Below are 19,296 nucleotides of genomic sequence, written 5' to 3'. Positions count from 1 at the left end.
TTAATTTATACATTTTTAAAAATCTATTAAAATATTCTCATCTTTTCTTTCTGTCAATAAAATAATTCTTTTTTTTTTCTCTTTCTCCATAAAAAAAAGGATAATTTAATTATTTACTATATTTTTAACCATAAAAATAAATAAAATTAAATAAAAAAATTATTTTATTAACTGAGAGAAAAAATAAAAACGTTTAAATAGATTTTTTAAAATAAAAAAATTGACTTGTTAATAACGATAATAATTATAAACTAAATAATAAATCTCTCTATTTTATTCATTTCCTTATTTTATTTTTCAAAAAAGTTTTATTTTAGCTTCATATACATCACAAGCAATTTTGAAGTTAAAGGTGACAGCAGAATTGCCTCTAATGGAGGAAGAAATACATTCATTTCCAAAGTTCTGATGTGAACAAACTCCAAAAGTTTAGGACCTCAATGCTAAGGATTCTGAATGTGGTTGGTTACCTTAGCCAAGACAAAGTACAAATGTTCTCCTGAAAGAGAAAATGACGCCGTATATGTAATTTTTCCTTTTATGTTTACTCTTAACCTTATTAAATAAATAGGATATATGACATTTCAGCTTATGTATTGTGATTTTTCTACTTTTATATAATAATTATAAATTTATTTTATTTTATTTTGGGAATATTACTTTTTAGTCTCTGAGATTTAACGTAATGAACACTTCTATCCCTTTATTTTGGCGACCCAACACTTAAATCTCTCACTTTCTCTTCCGTCCAAATTCGTAGTCCTTCCGTCCATTTAAACCGTTTATTTTTTCCAAAAATACTTTTCTCTCAATGTGAAATCCCTATTTTTTTTCTCTCAATGTGAAATTTCTATTTTTTTTTTTTCACATTTTCTCAAGTTGCAGAAGAAGAGGCATTTGAATTTGGGTTTAGTGATGATTAATTTTATCAATTCACGTGTTCCAAATGGCTATTTTGAACGGAAGGACTACGAATTTAGACAGAAAATAAAGTGAGGGACTTAAGTGTTGGGTCGCCAAAATAGAGAGACATAAGTGTTAATTATGTTAAATCTCAGGGACTAAAAAGTAATTTTCCCTTTCATTTTTTTATGTAAAATTTGTTAATTTAATTAGATAATTTTGTTGGTTTTTTATTTAAATTAAAATTATTGATATTAATATTTAAATTTATAATAATGCGTCTCTAAATTATATCTGTGGCTTATGATAATTACATATTTATTTTTATTTAAATAAAAGTTTTTAATTTAATTAGATAATTATATTAATATTTTATTTAAATTAAATTTGTTAAACACTGATATTAGTGTTTAGATAAAATTGTTGAAAGTTTATATTAATATTTTATTCTATTGAACTATATTTTTTTATTATAATTTAAAATAAAATTAAAAAAATTGCATTTGAAAAATAATAAAATTAAAATAAATTACTAATTAAAAAGTGAATTTCTAATAAATAATATATTTGAATCAAACAATACTTACTATTATTTTAAAAAATATTTTAGTTTAATATTAATTTATGAATCCTACTATTAGAAAAAAATTATAATATTATTAAATTTAAATCTCACATTTTTAAAATTTATCCTTTAAAAGGAAAGTTTGTATAATTAGATTTTTTTTCATAGTTCTCTTCGTGTTTTTGGATTCATTGAGTTGGTGTTGATATTTGAATTTAAAATTTTGGAGACTAGATATTATATTTATATTTATTTTACTAATAATTAATAAATATTGGATGTATCTTGCCAGGTATATGACTAGATACAAAATCGAAAGGAAATGCACCTAGTCCATTTTATAGGCTAAACATATTTCTCTTCTACTTCCAACTAGGCCGCAGCCACAACTTACGTGGAACTTCATTATGGGGAAAGAAATTAGAAGAGGAAATGAAATATTTTAGGAATATTTTTCCTCACTTTGTTCAGAAAAGGAAAACAGAAATCTACCTAATAATTAAACTTTCATTTCTCAGTCATTTTCTCTCCTTCCTAAACTGGATTTTCTTTTGCCGCTTCCAATGGTTGGGGGAGAGGAAGGTGCAGATCAGTCGGGGATGTCAATAGGTAGAGTAACTTCAGTTACTCAATTCAATCAAATTATAATAAAATAGATTTAAATAATTATAATAAAATTTAATATATATTTAAATTTAGAGAGTAGAAATTAAAATAAATAATTATCATTCTAAAAAAATAAATTTAAATATTATTTATTAAAAAAATTTAGAAATTCAAATGTAATTAAAACGCCGCCGTTTTATAAAAACATTGTTTTAATACAATGACTACATATTAGAAACCCAAGCTCAACCTTAAAATTCAAATGCTAAAATTAGAAGCGCTGACCCCTAGGGTGCATCGATTTAATTCAAAATAAACTGAATCGAACTAAATAAATCAAAAATTAAAATTTTAGTATTTATAAAAATTAAATCCAACTAATTTTGATTAAAATTCGTATCGAACCGAACCAATTTGATTCAATTCAATTTAATTGATTTAAATTTTTAATAATTTTTTATTTTTTACTCTTTATTTTAATATTTTAAAATTTAATTAAAATATTTTAATTTTAATATGATTTAATTTCTCTATATTATTAAAAAAAAACATATTATTACCACTAATTTTTTTGATTTTTTTCTGATTAAAACCGAACCGAATTGAAATAATTAAAATTTCTGAAATTAAAAACTGAACCGAACCGAAATATATAAAAAACCGAACTAAAATTTTAAATCAATTTGATTTGATCGATTTTTTCAATTTGAACCGAATACTGCTCACCCTATCCTAATGTAGAATAAGAAACCCAAAAACAAAACTATATTATTATTTATTTTCCAATTCAACCTCGCAACAATTAAAACTGATTCTTGCTTGCTTATTTCCACCTCCATTTTTATTTCTATCTTAATTTTTCTTCATTCTAAACAAAATAATAAAAAAAGGAGTTTCCTTCTAAATTTTCCTTTCCCCATAATTTCCTCCAATCCAAACAATTTGGTTTAAGCTGAAAACTAGAAAAATGTGTTAAAGAGATGCAACCCTCCCCCCCCAACCAAAAAAAAAAGAAAAACAACATACATCAAATAGAGACATAACGAAATTTATGAGATTGAACATTGATTGAAGGGAAATATGATTACTTACAGATAAGATCAAAACATACATATTCACATCAACGGTTGTATTTACACAAAAGGAGAAAAATAACATATTTCCCTGTCAAACAGTTGATCAGCATATGACTAGTCATAGAAGTATCACTACCAAACAGTGACAGAAGCTGATAAACATCTAACTCTGTCTCTAAATTAAACAAGTTCAGTATTGTTTTTTAAACTAAACAACATTACCCTCAACTTTGATTTAATGGATAATTAATCCTTCGCAATTCAACACATGAAGGCAATGCGTATATTATAGACTTACAGTTTGCTGCTTAGACTTTATTTTTCCTATCATTCCTGAATTAGATTTGATGCATTGCAACAGGCTGGGGGGTCATTGAAAGGTTTCACTGGATGCAATGAATCCTATTCCCCTAGTCGCCAGCCAGCACTAGACTTCAGAAATTCTGAAAGAGGAAAGCCACTCCATGTAGTTCTTCCCCTCTGCATATTCAACGGAAAAAAGAACTCAGCATTAAAAAGCACAGAAGATATGATTAGTTCACTAGATAACAAGAAACATGACCAATTAACAACCCAAGAAAATACGAGAAAAGTCAATAACTTAAATAGTTCAATAGTATCACACAGAAGCTTAAACTTCAAACTTAAACAAAGCCAAAAGGAAATCTACCGTAAAAACATACGACAACACACAAGAATATGAAAACATATACAAAAAGGAAGATCTCTTACCAGAAGAGAACTCATTTGGTAAATTCTTGATGGCACTTAGAAACTGGTTAGTTGAACCTTCCACTAATTCCTTGCAGCCAGGTCTGTAACAAGGAACCAGCACGGCAAAACCATCATCAGTCTCATCATCACTTCTAAAATCAGGTCCGTGAGGCTCAACCCACCCGATAGACCAATCTGGGCCATCTGATTCTGACCCTGACAAGCAAACCCCACCATCAGATGGCACCAAAACCCCATCACCATATTGTTTATCAAGTTTCCTGTCTTCCCTACTGTGCCACTTCCTCTTAACTTTTCTTGGTGAAGCTAAATTCTTAGCAGGGAATTTAACTGATTCAAGCTCTCTGAGTCCAGAACCCCAATCAGTAGATGAATTCAAAGAAGAACCATTTGAGACAGGCTCATTTTCCTTCCCACTCCATAACCACCATGAAAATCGAGTCAAAGAAACTGCCATTTTTGCCCCTTCTCCTACTTCTCAAAGTGAAATTGGATTTTGATCTGAAGCTCCTGCCTTTTACAGCAACCGCCGAACTTAAAAAAGGTTGATTACCAAATATCAAGAATTTATAAATTCACCCATCAAACCCATTAATCTCTCAAAATTATAGCAACTAGGAAAACCCAAATCCTGCCAAAAGAGCTAAAGCAGGAAAGGGGTCCCTTTTTTCCAAGATTTGTTCAAAAAATTCTCAGAAAACTATCCAATTAGTATGCAAGAATAAAGAAATATCAGTCCACTCTCTCTAGTCCAAGCAAAATCACCAAGACTATAAACCCATTAAAATAGAAAATGAAGACCTTCAAAACAGCTAGTTCAAGAGCAAAATTTTTAATATTAGTGTGTATAAAATGGAACAGCAGTCAAAAATACCCCCAAATGAACCCAGAAGCCGAAACCGCTTTTATCGTTTTTGTAAAAATATATCCGTTAAAAGCCCAAAACTTTCTATAATCTTCACCACAGAAATCGCACAAATCGGTAATAAAATTTAAAAGCAACAAATGAGTTTTTCTTAAACGAGCCGCAGCCTTGCGCGCAAAATCGGAGGAATTCCCGTGATCTCAGAGGATCAAACGGTCAGACAGAGTTCCCCCGCACATCGCCGACTACAAAACAAATGAACCCGAAACGTTTCGACGCAAAATCACAAAACTCCCTGTTAAAAACGAAACGTTTCACCGATTACAAGAACATACCAGAAGAAAATTCTGAATTCTCCTCACCGGAGAGAAAAGGTTCCGGGGACTTTAACAAAGAATAAAAAAATAGTCTTAAAAAATCAGAGCCATAACCATCTCTCTCGAGTCACCATATTCCCCTAACCTCTCTCTCTCCCCCCGCTCTCGCTCTCTCTCTCTCTCTGTCTAGTCCTCCAGTTTCTCTCTCCAGTTTCTCTCTCTACTGTGAATCCATCTGACATGGTCTCGTCCTCTTCTGAATTTATAAGATTACTTTTTGTTAATATCTTGGATTTTGAGTTTATCGAGGCATATCAACGGCTGATATTGATCGTGACGCTGATGATGATCGATCCAATCAGTTAACAATAAATTAAGACCCGATTAGACTATTGTTTTATTTTTTATAGTTTTGGAGAGTGGGGTGTAGTAACTATCAACCGTTGATTCAGTGACTAGTGGCCTTGTACCGTCCAAATTAGCTGAAGTGGTAGCTACAATATCCAATCATTGCGTGTCTGTGTGGTTTTGTTGATGACACGTGTAAACAGGTCAGCCTCTTCTGTTTACTATTGCAACACAAAGGATTATTATTATTTTTTTACTGCGAGACAAAATTAGTATGGAGTGTTAAATACTATTAACGAATTTTTTCTCTTATTTTTTTAATTTAATTAGTTCTGAAATAATTATTAGCTTTCATTTATTTGCACAAAAAAATGATTTATGAAAATTTATTTAATATTTTTTAAAAAATAAATTAATAAATTTTAAAAAATTCAGGAATTGTAAACCAAAAAAATTGGTAAACTCATCAAACATGACTACATCTAAAATTAATTTGCTTTAGTTGATTACGCAACTTGAAAGAATCTTCTTTGAAGATTACAAAAAAAAAAAGTCGGTAATTAATAAATTAATTAATAAAAAGAGAAAGAACAATGAAACTCGTGTGTTCATTTTTCATTGTGAAGTACCACAAGCAACAGGTAAAGCAAATTTTATTATTGGTAAAGGAGAGAGGATAAAAGAATTCCATAGTCAATGGGGAAAGAGATGAGTAATTGATATTCTTCTGTTCAGCGATTTCGTCTTCTTACATTAATCACGTGTCTTTTTATTTATTGTTAGCGTATAAATTTGACTAAAATGTTTTCTATTTTAATAAGAAATGCTACTCAGAAAAAATAAGTATTTTTAATTATATGCTTTAATAATAAAAGAACTTTATTGAATAGAGACATTATATAAATGTAAAACATAAAATTTTATATTATATATTTTTATAACAAAATTTAAAAATTTCATTTTAATAAAATATTAAATTTATTCTATAATTTTTTTCTACTTTAATTTTTCATACATATTAAAAAATATAAGTTTTTATTAATTTTTTGATTATATCTATCTTAAATATATTAAATTTATTAAATCATAGGAGATATTTTAAAAAATTTTTAAAAATAAAAAAAAATAAATAGAATTATAATAATGAATTTATATGATACTGTAATACCTGACTAGGTCCCGGCATCGGAATTCCTACTTTCCGGCGGAATTTTCGTTAGAATCTGGAATGCAAGGATGTCAGAGCCTTCTAGAGGGGTAAAATGTGTTTTTTTCTAAAATGTTTTCAAGTGTTTTAAGGTTTTAAGTAAGAAAGATTTGAGTTTTGGAAAGAAAAGACCATGGAGGAGGCACCTCAGGTTCGGCCGCCGAACCTCAGGTTCGGCCGCCGAACATGGGGGTGTTTCGGGAGTGCTTTAGGCCCCCGAAGGTGTTATGGTCAGCCACCTATAAAAGGCCCCCAGACCGAAAATGGGCGAGTTTTCTCTCCATTCTCAGGCTAAGGTGAGTTCATGCCCTCCTTTGGTTGATTTCATGTTCTTTCTTCAAATCCTTCAAGTTTTTATAGTTTCCTTTTGGGTTTTGAAGTTTTAAAGCTTAAATCGAAGTTTTGGAGCTTGGAGACCTCCGGAGACTCTTTCCTCCACATCTCCAAGTTGGGATCGCCTCTCCTCTCGATCTTTAAGAGGTAAGTGCATATCCTTGTCTTCTTATATGTTTTAAGTAAGTTTTAAGGAGTTTTAAGGGGGTTGATGCATGTGATAGAGTAGATGTGCATGTTAGGATTTATGATGGTTTTATGCTTAATGTATGTTTATGTGATGTTTGTTGGGGGTTTAGGCTAGTTTTCAGGCCCCTTATGCATGTGGGAGTGAGTATGCATGTTTGAGAGAGAGTATGTGAGGTTTTGGGGTTAGTTTTGGTGGTGACAGATTCGGACCTGTTGTTCGTAGGGAACCTGCCGAAGCCATGTTCGGCCGCCGAACCTGCATGGGAGGCAACCCTTTTGGCCGCCTAACATGCCCCCGAAGGCCAGGACTTTCGGATCTGTTGTGGGGTTTCGGTTGCCGAAAGTGCCCCTGAAAGTGCCTGACTTTCGGATCTGGGAGAACCTTCGGTCGCCGAACCTGCCCCTGAAGGTGCATGGCTTTTGGCTCTGGAAGGGACTTTCGGCCGCCGAAGGTGCCGCCGAAAGTGCCCTGTCCAGCCCTTTCTTGGGTGTTGCTTATGCATGTTTTAGTGATGTTTTAGGAGGGGTTTTGGGGAGTTGTTTATGAGTTGTTTAGAGTGAGTTTGGTCCCTCATTTGAGTCCACCTGTGTAGGATCGGACCCGAGGAACCAAGGAGGCCAGCAATGTTAGCTGTTGCAGAGTTAGTCCAGCGTCTGCCAAGAGGTGAGTAGAACTAACTAATCAAATGTTTTAAGCATGCTTACGCATCATGAATACCATGTATATGTATTAAGTTGCTTGCATTAGATTTCACGAAGATGCTGCATTGCATAATTTGTTGTTGATGTGGATGGACCGAGGCGACCCACTAGCCCTAGATATGATATGATGTTAATAAAGTCCTGAGGAGCCCCACTGAGGGCTGGACACTATGATGTTAATGAAGTCCTAAGGAGCACCTTCGAGGGCCGGGCATAGATCACAGGGAGTTTTGGGTCATGTCCATCTGTGATGTGAAATGTTTATGCTATGACGCATTCCATGATAGCATATGATTTATTAAACTGTTTTTCTTGTTCTGCTCACTGGGCTTTCTAGCTCACCCCTCTCCCCTAACCCCAGGTTTGAGGTCAGAGGTAGTCCAGGAAGACGTCAAGGGTAAAGGTTATGGCTTTGTAATAGAATAGTAGTGGACATGTGATGTAAATTGATGTAAAGTAATGTAAGGTAGAGATATGTTGTAAGAATTGTATAATGTAATGACTTGAGGATTAGTAGTGTGCTTGGCCCTAATGTATGGTTAATCCTTTCTTATACATGATCAATATGTTATGTTTTTAATGATGTCATATGAGAAACCAGGCTTGACATATGTAATGTTGACCACACTAGGGCATTTGATGAGGGCTCTGGTGTGGGTTATATATTTATAGTATGTTGTATGTTCAGGTCAAGCTTGGTATAGTAAATGTTTTAAAGTTTTTATGGAATGTTTGATCATGTATGGGATTATACCAGTTGTACAGGATGTATGTTAGGCTTGCTACGGGACCCGGCGGCCTTAAGCCGATCTGAATCCTAGCGCCGGTAGCGGTCCGGTTTTCGGGTCGTTATAGATACTATAGTAGATAATAATTTTAGGACAACTAATAAAAAAGATGGATAAAATGATAAAATGAATAGAGTATTAATTTAAACTTAAATGTGAGATCTATCTTAATTTTAAGTAGTTAATCATTTACTTATTGAAGACTGGTAAACTCTCTTCCTAACTGGTTTTAGAGAGAGACTTTTCTTTCAAAGAATAACTTTCTCTTCGGGAGCAAGCCTCATTTCTTTTGTCAATTTCGTTAGTTTCTCCCTCTCCTATTTAGGTAAAGAGAGACCTTCTAACTTTTTTCTGCTCTTAGAGTAGGTTTTTTTTACGTGCCTCCGAGTGATTCTATATGTTCTTTTGCTTTAGTGTCAAATCTAGAGTTTTTCGAGAGATGTTGTAGATTTATCTTTTATATGTATCTTTAGCGCTTTGGTAGCATATTCGGCAAAAGAAATAAACTAAAACCTTTGATATTCGGCGAAAGAAATAAACTATAACATTTGATTTGCCATTTTTCTTTGTTATTTTCTTGTTGTGCGTCTTTATATCTGCATGTAGATAATGGCTTGAGGGTTATTGCTCATATTTTTTTAAGTAGGTGGCAAATTAGGATGATTGCTCACAAAGCGCATCGGTGGGCTCATTGAGAATGTCACAGAGCATGTCTACTCTACCATTGCTTGCTGATGCCTTTCTTCCACATATTTTATGCCTCTTTAACCTAATTGAGTATGATTTTTTCTATGTTTTCTCTAATTACATGGATCTGGTTGTTTGCCCCTTTCGCTCTCTAGTTTTTTTTCTCATAAACTATATATTTATTATTTTTGTTGTTTGCTAGATCTCCCTAGTACTTCAAGATTTTGATTTTGCCTTCTTGATTTTAATAAAAAGATATTTTTACTGTCATATAAAGTGATCAACGGTGGACAAAAAAATTAGAGATAGTGATAGGTTGATCCAAATGATACTTCTTATTGATGGGTCTCCTTTTGAGTCAAGGACTTAGGGCTCTTGTAACGACCCCAAAATGGACCGTCACCGGCGCTAGGATTCAGGTCGGCTTAAGGCCGCCAGAACCCGTAGCAAGCCTGTCATACTCTCTGTGTACCTGTAAATCTCATACATGATCATACATTTTCTATTGGAAATAAAAAAAAAACTCTTTTCTCTATACCAAGGCTTAACCTGTGCATGCACTATCTCTGTCTGTACCCCTTACTAGAGCTGGCTCTAGATGGGTTATTTCATACCTGTTAAGCCTGGTTTTTCACATACTTTATAAAAACATAAACATATACAGATCATGTACATAACAACAGATTTACATTACAAACCACTAAGGCAAGCACAATTCGAACAGAATACACAACTACATCTCTTTATAATTACATGTCCACTCTAAACTATTACAAGTCTCAGTTTCTCTTTTTGAACTTTTCTGGTCTTTCCCTCTGTACACTGTACACTGAATCCTGCAAGACTGAGATTAAGAGAGTGGGATGAGCTCTATAGCCCAGTGAGTAGAATAATAAAATCAGTCATAAAAAATGATCTTATGGAATGCATCATATCACAGACAAGCCACATCAAGAGTAAACCTGTCACCACATAGCCTCAGTAACTTCCGTGCCAGGGCGTAGAATCGAGCACCTGGTCTTCCTATCATATATGTATATGTGTATAACACTGCTGTACTTAACATTGCCAGGGCGTAGTCAAAGGCTCCTGGTCTTTACTATACCTGCCAGGGCGTAGTCAAAGGCTCCTGGTCTTAACTCAGAGACTATTGGATCATTCAGCATTTACTCACATCCTTCTGTATGATCAACCAAAACATGTGCAGATGAGTCATGAGAGACGTGGCCTATTCCATGGCAAGAATCTGAGGCCAACATCTGTCAAAATCCATGACTCAGCTGGCTGGCCAGCTCAACTTCGGCTGCCCAATCGCATGCAAAACCATGCAACATTCGGGGGCCGAACTTAAACTTCGGAAGCCGAACATTGGGCACTTTCGGCGGCCGAACTTAACCTTCGGCGGCCGAAATTGGCAAAAGTCTCCATGACTATTTTCTCTTCCAAACTCAACACTATATCCGTAAAACACATCATAACACTTAGCAAACATAACTCCTACCCTTTTATAGAATCCTAACACCCCGGAGTCCACCAGACAACAGGAATTCCGGTGCCGGATTCTAGCCGGGTATTACAGCTCTACATTTTTAGACTGAGCTTAATATGATAACAAATAAGTTTTGATATCTAATTTAGAAAAAATATATGTTACTCATATTCTACTCTATGAAAATAACAAAGTGTCACACATATAATTTCATAAAATAATGACAATAATACTATGGAGGAAAAATAATAAATTTTTATGATGGAGAAAGTAAAAAATTTAAGATTCAGCAATGAGAATGATTAAGCATAGATTTTTTTTGGGCAAGAAAAAATATTTTAAAAATATAATATAAAATAACTTTATATTTTATTCTCTGAATAATTATCATATATTGGTAATTAATAATGGTCGCGTATCAAATTGACTAATTAATGACTTATACTTCAATAAATAATTGTAAAAAAAAAAACTGAAAGCATTTGTATAATATTATAATAAATAAGATTAATTTTTATAATATATTTTTTATTTAATTATTTTTTTATAATTTCATATATTAGATAACACCCTCGGTCTTTATAATTTTCACCTTAATTTTTTTATTGTACTAACACATATTCACAACATTTTCAAATTATGATATCAAATTTAAAGATCAGTCGAGACGAAATCAATATTATCAATGGAAAGGAAGTGATGCGACATACTAATCGTCCAAAGTAGTTCACGAGTTGTTACCATAAGAAAAAATCACGTGACAAGAATTTGATAAACTGATACGCAGTTGCAAAGGTTTTACCCATAGAAAGAAAGACAATGATACCGTAACACTCGATATTTCACTAAGAGTCGCTCTCTCCAGAGCATGCCAAGTATTCATAGAAAGTTACCGTTGGCAGATATAATCTAGTAAATCTCCATTATACCTATAAATGCGGAATCTCCTATCTATTAGCCGGTACCAGTCGGATTTCTAGTAGATTTAATAACCAACTCCATCTTCTTATAGTATAAAAGCAAATGAACACAGAGATCAAGGTACACATTCTTATACACTCATTCTGAACTCAAAGCAATTCATTACATTCGTCTATTCTATCAATTTATTGACTTGGGAGTGGTTCCTAGTGTAATACCCGGCTAGAGTCCGGCGTCGGAATTCCTATAGTTCGGTGGAATTTCTGATGTAGGAAGTCTCTAGAAGGGTAAGGGCTATGTTTTCTATGGTTTTATACGCGTTTGAATGATTTAAATGTTTAAAGAAGTAAGGTTTTGCAAGAAAAGCACCAAGGCAGAAAAGCCAAGGTTCGGCCGTCGAAGGTGACTTTCGGCCGCCGAACATGCATGGCTTTCGGGTTTCACGTTTGGCCGCCGAAGGTGGTCTGGCCAGCCACCTATAAAAGGCCCTAGGTCGGTCAAATGGATAAGATTTTCTTTCCATTTGCATGAGCTGAGGTGAGACTTGAGCTTCCTTGAGTGATTTATGTGTTTTCTCAAATCTTTCATGGTTTTGATGGATTTTCATGTGGTTTTAAAGTTTTTAAGCAAAAGAGCAAAAGTTTGGAAGCTTGGAGAATTTGAGAGAGGATTTCTCCATATCTCCACGTTGGGATCCTTTATTCTCTTGTTTGGAAGAGGTAAGTGAAGATCCTGAACTTCCTTTCTTGATTTTGAAGGTTTTATAGGAGTTGTATGGGTAGTTATGCATGTTTAGGTTAAGGGAGGTTTTTGAGGATTTTGGTGTATCAGCATGGTTAAGTGTTGTTTGATATGTTTGTTTGAGGTTTTAGGATAGGTGTGGACCTCTTTATGCATGTTATATGGTATATGCTAGTTGGGAGTAGTTGCTATACATGTTGAATAGGTTTTGGGAGAAGTTTGCATGAAACAGAGCAGGTTTCTGCCCAACGGGCAAAACCAGGTTCGGCCGCCGAACCCCTTGTGGTCCCTCATTTCAGTCCACCTATGTAGGAACGGACCAGAGGAACTAAGGAGGTCAGCAGTGAGCACTGCTTCAGTACCTGCAGAGTCAGTACAGAGTCAGCCAGAGGTGAGTGGAACTGAACTAAATCTTGTAATATGAGAACGCAAACATATTTAGCATGTGTCATGCATCATTTATACCATGTTTATAGTATTGCATTAGTGAGCATGAAGATGTTGCATTAATCAGTGCATGTACAGATCGGGCGTAGCTTTGATTCATTAGCCCCCTGAATGAAGACCTGAGGAGCCCTGAAAGGGCCGGGCACACGGTACCATAGGGTGCTGAATGAAGACCTGAGGAGCTCCTTCGCGGGCTGGGCAATGTGGGGGAATTTTGAATTAGTCCATCTGAGATTATGTGATTTACTTGTGTTGTGATGCATTCCATGATGTAACAGCCCGAAAACCGAACTGCTACCGGCACTAGGATCCAGATCGACTTAAGGTCGCCGGGACCCGTAGTAAGCCTGCTATACTGTCTGTGTACCTGTGAAATCCCATACATGCGCATACATTTTCTGTCAAACCATTAAAACCTTTTCTTTCCTCCAGGGCTTAACCTGTGCATGCACTATTTCTGGACTATCAACTCATAATGTTAAGCCTGGTTTTCTCATATTCAGAACAAGAAAAGAAAACATACATAAACTGATCATGTGTCTACAACAAGGGATTACAACTCTTCTAAGTCAAGCACAAAGCTACACACTATACATTATCTCTTTACATGTACATGTCCACACTAGCTAGTACATAACTCTGCTTCTTGCAAACCCTGCTGGACTCCCTCTGGACTCTGAACCTGCAAACCTGGGGGATAGGGGAGAGGGATGAGCTATACAAGCCCAATGAGCAGAACTATATAAACCATAAGTTGAAAACATGATCTCATGGAATGCATAACAGCACATCATCTCAGGGATAGACATGACCACCAAAAATCCCACTGGAAGGATGCCTGGCCTAGCCAGGTCTTACAACCTCAATCTGCCTGGCCCGGCCAGGTCTTACAAACTCTGCTCGCCTGGCCCAGCCAGGTCTTACAATAATCTGCTGCCTGGCCTAGCCAGGTCTTACCTACAGAAGGCTGCCTGGCCCGGCCAAGTCTTACACAGAGCTAGGGCTATTGGTGTAATACCCGGCTAGACTCCGGTATCGGAATTCCTACCGTCCGATGGAATCTCGGATGTCGGAGGCCTCTAGTAGGGTAAAACCATGTTTTTATGAAATGTTTTAATGTGTTTTATGTTTTAAGCATGAAAGAAAATGAGTTTTTTTGCATGAAAATAGCATTGGAGGAAAACTCAGGTTCGGCCGCCGAACATCAAGTTCGGCCGCCGAACATGCATGGGTTGCGGGTGTGCTTTAGGCCCCCGAAAGCATAAGTGAGGGAAGTCCAGGTTCGGCCGCCGAACCCCAAGTTCGGCCGCCGAACATGGCATGCATACGGAGGCACATTCGGCCCCCGAACGTGGTCTGGCCAGCCACTATAAAAGGGTCCCTTAGCCGAAAACGGGCGAGCTTTTTCCCCATTTTCGGCCAAGGTGAGCTCTTTGCCGTCCCTCACCCATCTTTGATGTTTTTCCTCTAAATCTTTCAAGATTTTCATTTGTTTTAACTTTGTTTTGAAGATTTGAGCTTTTGAGCAAAGTTTTGGAGCTTGGAGGTTCAAGAACCCAATCTCTCCCAACTTCGAGTTTAGGTCGTCTCTCTCTCGATCTTCAAGAGGTAAGAGCCGATCTTAAGCTCATTGCATGTTTTAAGTAGATCTATGGGATAGAATGCATGTTTAGGTTATGGTTATGTTTATGGGTATAAATGTATGTTCATGAACAATGTGGATGCTTGATGTGTTGTAGATGGGGTTTATGATGGTTTGAGACCACTAGGAACATGTATGCTTGTGTATGAGTGTTGTAGAATAGGTTTGTTGCATGTTTGAAAGGTTTGGAGGCGAAATGTGCAAAGGGAGCCAAGTTTCTGCCCTTTGGCAGAAACCAGGTTCGGCAGCCGAAGGATTTTCGGCCGCCGAACATGGCTGGGGAGGCAGCCTTTCGGCTGCCGAAGCTTGCCCTCGAAAGGGAGACTTTCGTCTCTGTCTGGCAGTTTCGGCCGCCGAAAGTGCCGCTGAACATGCATGAGTTTCGTCTCTGTCTGGGAGTTTCGGCCGCCGAAGGTGCCGCCGAACCTGCCTGACTTTCGGCTCTGGAGGGACTTTCGGCCGCCGAACCTGCCGCCGAAAGTGCCCTGTCCAGGCCTCCTTTGCATGATTTTGTATGGTTGTTTCATAATGTTTTAGGGGGTTTTTGGGGAGTAGTTTATAGTTATGTTCAGGTGTGTTTGGTCCCTCATTTGAGTCCACCTGTGTAGGTTCGGACCCGAGGAACCGAGGACCCCAGCAGTGAGTTCAGCTGCTTCGGTGTTGTCAGAGTCAGCCAGAGGTGAGTGGAACTAAACTTAATCTTTTAAATTAAATGTTTTATCATGTTTCATGCATCATGATTATGCAATAGGATGATTGCATTAGTGTTCACGAATATGCCGCATTGCATCAATTGTTGTTGATGTGGGTTAATGTTGGATGACCCAATTAGTCCATGACAGGAAGACCAGGACCCCATTCTACGGCCTGGCACGGTAATGGGACTCGAAGACCAGGAGCCCAGAGGAGGCCCTGGGATAATGGTAAGTAATGTATGTATGACAGGAAGACCAGGACCCCATGCTACAGCCTGGCATAGAGTTAGCTTGGACTAATTGGTGACAAGTTCACCCAACCCTTATGTGAATTGTCTGTGTTATGATGCATCTCATTGGAGTATAGTGTTATTATGTTTTATAGTTCAACTCACTGGGCTTTTAGCTCACCCCTCTCCCTTTTACCCCCAGGCTTGCAGGTACAGGATAGAAGAGGAGGTCGGTTAGAGTAAAGCTTGTTGTGTAATATATAGAATGTGGACATGACAAATCGTAGTACGATGTAATGTAAAAGTACAGTATAGTTATGTAATGATGTTTATGGATGTTAGAGGTGTGCTTGACCATAGATGGTTGTTATCCCTTTTATTACATGATATTAGAGATTTTATGATGTTTATGTAAACCAACTCAACATATGTTATGTCACCCATTTTGGGGGCACTGATGAGATCCCACTGAGGGATCAATGTTTATGATTTATGTTATATACAGTGCATGCACAGGTTGAGTATGGTTGATGTATATGGAAAGAAAAGTTTTAATTTTTATGTATGTTGTTGATCATGTATGGGATTATACAGGTTTACAGGTTAGATGTCAGGCTTGCTACGGGTCCCGGCGGCCTTAAGCCGATCTGGATCCTAGCGCCGGTAGCGGTCCGATTTTCGGGTCGTTACAGAATGGTATCAGAGCTCTAGGTTCATATAGTCGGACCTAGAGTGTCGGGCTCATAGATGTTATAGAAGGTCAAGCACAATAGGAAAGATCATGTCCACTAGGATAGGATGTGGAGTCTTGTCTTGAATAATGATGTGAAATGCCATGATGATATGCATGTGCATTAATGATATGCTATGATATGTGATGTATGTGATGCGGGTTCATGTGTGCCCACATGAACCATATGATGCTAATGTTTGTGCTATGTGTACTGTTTTTCAGAAAACAGGATGAGGGGAACTCGTCGATCAGCAAGATTGACTCGAGTGCCACCTGAGGATGAGGGCACGAGTGCCCGTCCTCCAGCATTGCCTAGGGCAATGTCTAGTAGGTCTAGCAGAGACAGAGCAGTAAGAGACCCTAGAAGGTCTTTGGATCTGGGTAGGAGCAGATCAGTTAGAGGAGCAGTTCGGGGAGGAGCGTCAGAGGACATGGGGGAGGATATGGATGTAGAGCAGAGGAGGGATGGCAGTCTGGGAGTTAGCATGTCAGAAGAAGGAATGGGAGAGTCCCAAGGAGGCACTCAGGCCTCGGGATTTGTTCAGCCACCCCACTACCCACACTTCTCACAACATCCCGGGTATTCGATGGGAGGTACATCGGATTACCCTAGCTTCACCCCTTATCCCACACAGATGCCATACCCACCATACTACCCACCATATTCACAATACCCAATGTATCCACCCCCACCTTACTACCCAAATCCAGCAAACCCTACCTCAGAAAATGTTGCACCACCTCCACCACCTACAGAACCAGCAGCCCCAGTTGCTCAGCCATCTAGACCTAGCTCAGCCAGTGGGAGCAAGGTTAAGATGACTGACTACATGAAATTGGGTGCTCCCCAGTATGAAAAAGGGGATGACCCATTTGTATATCTTGAAAGGGTTAAAGTGATCACAGAGGAGATTGGGGCTGATGACAGTAGAGCCATTCAGATGGCCGGGTTCACGCTTAAGTGCAAGAAGGCACGAGAGTGGTTCAAGAATTATGTGAACCCGAGAGTGGACAGCATGTCCTGGGAAGAGTTTGCAAATGAGTTTGCAGGATGGGCTTTTCCCGATAGTTCAAGGGAGTTGAAGATGATAGAGTTTGAACAATTGAGGCAGACAGAGGATATGAGTGTAGAGGAGTACACCGACAGATTCTTGGAGCTGTTGCCTTTTGCTGGGCAGAGTCTGGATACAGATTCGAAGAAGTCAAGGAGGTATGTCATGAAACTTCATTCCAGGTATTCCTCCTTGATTCAGTCCGTGGACAGGGAGAGCTTCCATGCCATAGTAGATATGGCCAGGAAAATGGAGGCCAGTGCCATCATTCAGGGGACAGTTAAGCAGACAGTGGCACAGCCTTCTGGTTCTAAAACTCCGGGTGGGGGAAGATTGGATCCTTCTACCCTGAGTGCAGCAGCTTCAGGCAGTAAGAGATGGGGTAAGCCCAAGGGTAAGAAGAATAAGTTCTGGAACAAGGTTAAGTCTAGTCTGGGATTTGGAAGTGGCTCAAGCTCTGGTGCGGATAATGCAGTTTGTGCGAAGTGTGGTAGGCCACGCAAGGGAGTATGTCGGTTTGGGACGAACGCCTGCTTCAGATGTGGTCAGGAGGGGCATATGGCTCGAGAATGTCCAAGAGCAGTCCCGATGGCTCAGTCCCAGCAGACAGCCTCAGGCAGTGTAGCGCAGCCAGCAGCTCCAGCCATGACTCAGGCTAGTGGCAGAGGCAGAGGGAGAGGGGTAGCCTCTTCTTCAGCGGGTTTCAGAGGTGAAGGTCCATCAGCTCCAGCACGGATCTTCACAATAACACAGTAGGAGGCAGATGCATCTAACACCGTAGTGGCAGGTAACTTAATCATAATGTTGTTCAGATGTGTATGCCTTGATGGACCCTGGTGCATCTCATTCTTTTATTGCTCCGAGAGCCGTGGGGAGGTTAGGTCTGATGACTTCTGGGTTAGAGTGTCCTCTCTGGGTCAGTGGACCCAAGTGTGATCCATCAGTGGCAGAGTCAGTCTGCCAGTGTAGTCCTGTGTTTGTTGAGGGAAGATACTTGTCCGCCGACCTAGTGGTTTTAGATTTGACAGATTTTGACGTCATTCTAGGGATGGACTGGTTATCTACCCATGGTGCTACCTTGGACTGCAGGGACAAGGTAGTCAGGTTCAGAGGTCAGGATGGGTCTGAGGTTGTCTTCAGAGGAGACAGGAGGGGTACACCTAGAGGTCTGATATCAGCTCTTCAGGCTCGTAGGTTGCTCAGGAGGGGATGTCAGGGATATTTGGCTCATGTGAGAGAGCTTAGCAGTCAGGTCAGAGAGCCCGCCTCGGTGCCAGTGGTTAGAGAGTTCTTAGATGTGTTCCCAGACGAGCTGCCAGGTTTACCACCTGCTAGGGAGATAGAGTTCGAGATAGAACTAATGCCTGGAACCCGACCGATCTCTATCCCTCCCTACAGGATGGCGCCAGCGGAATTGAAGGAATTGAAAGAGCAGTTACAGGAGCTGGTAGAAAAGGGCTTCATCCGACCGAGTACCTCACCCTGGGGTGCTCCAGTTTTATTCGTGAGAAAGAAAGATGGATCCCTTAGACTTTGTATCGACTACAGGCAGTTGAAAAAAGTCACTACCAAGAACAAGTACCCTTTGCCAAGGATCGACGATCTATTCGACCAGCTAGCAGGAGCGGGTTGTTTCTCCAAAATAGATCTGAGATCTGGGTACCACCAGCTGAGGATCAGAGATGAGGATGTGCCAAAGACGGCTTTCAAGACCAGATATGGGCATTTTGAGTTCCCTGTAATGCCGTTCGGGTTAACCAACGCCTCTGCAGCATTCATGGATCTCATGAATAGAGTGTTTAATCAATACCTGGATCACTTTGTTATTGTCTTCATAGATGATATCTTAGTGTATTCCAGGAATGCAGAGGAGCATGCCCATCATCTGAGGTTGGTTCTACAGACCTTGAGGGAACATGGCTTGTATGCCAAGTTCTCTAAGTGTGAGTTCTGGCTGAGGAGCATTTCGTTCTTGGGGCATGTAATGTCAGAGAATGGGATAGAGGTGGACTCCAAGAAGACAGA

General features: G+C 38.3%; 1 protein-coding gene across 1 annotated transcript; it reads right to left on the bottom strand.

Moving 5' to 3' along the window:
• Window positions 1-3,114: 3,114 nt before the first annotated feature.
• Window positions 3,115-5,316, bottom strand: LOC110630138. Its single transcript, XM_021777468.1, has 2 exons — window positions 3,883-5,316; window positions 3,115-3,630 (listed from the first exon to the last, which is right to left on the bottom strand). Exons 1-2 carry the CDS (start codon window positions 4,340-4,342, stop codon window positions 3,578-3,580), a joined length of 513 nt encoding a protein of 170 aa, XP_021633160.1. The 5' UTR covers window positions 4,343-5,316; the 3' UTR covers window positions 3,115-3,577.
• Window positions 5,317-19,296: the final 13,980 nt, after the last annotated feature.

The sequence above is a fragment of the Manihot esculenta genome, chromosome 13 (assembly GCF_001659605.2).
Source record: "Manihot esculenta cultivar AM560-2 chromosome 13, M.esculenta_v8, whole genome shotgun sequence".
NCBI classification, from domain to species: domain Eukaryota; kingdom Viridiplantae; phylum Streptophyta; class Magnoliopsida; order Malpighiales; family Euphorbiaceae; genus Manihot; species Manihot esculenta.
Note: the sequence above shows the minus strand (reverse complement) of the source record. Positions and strands in the feature narration are given on the sequence as shown.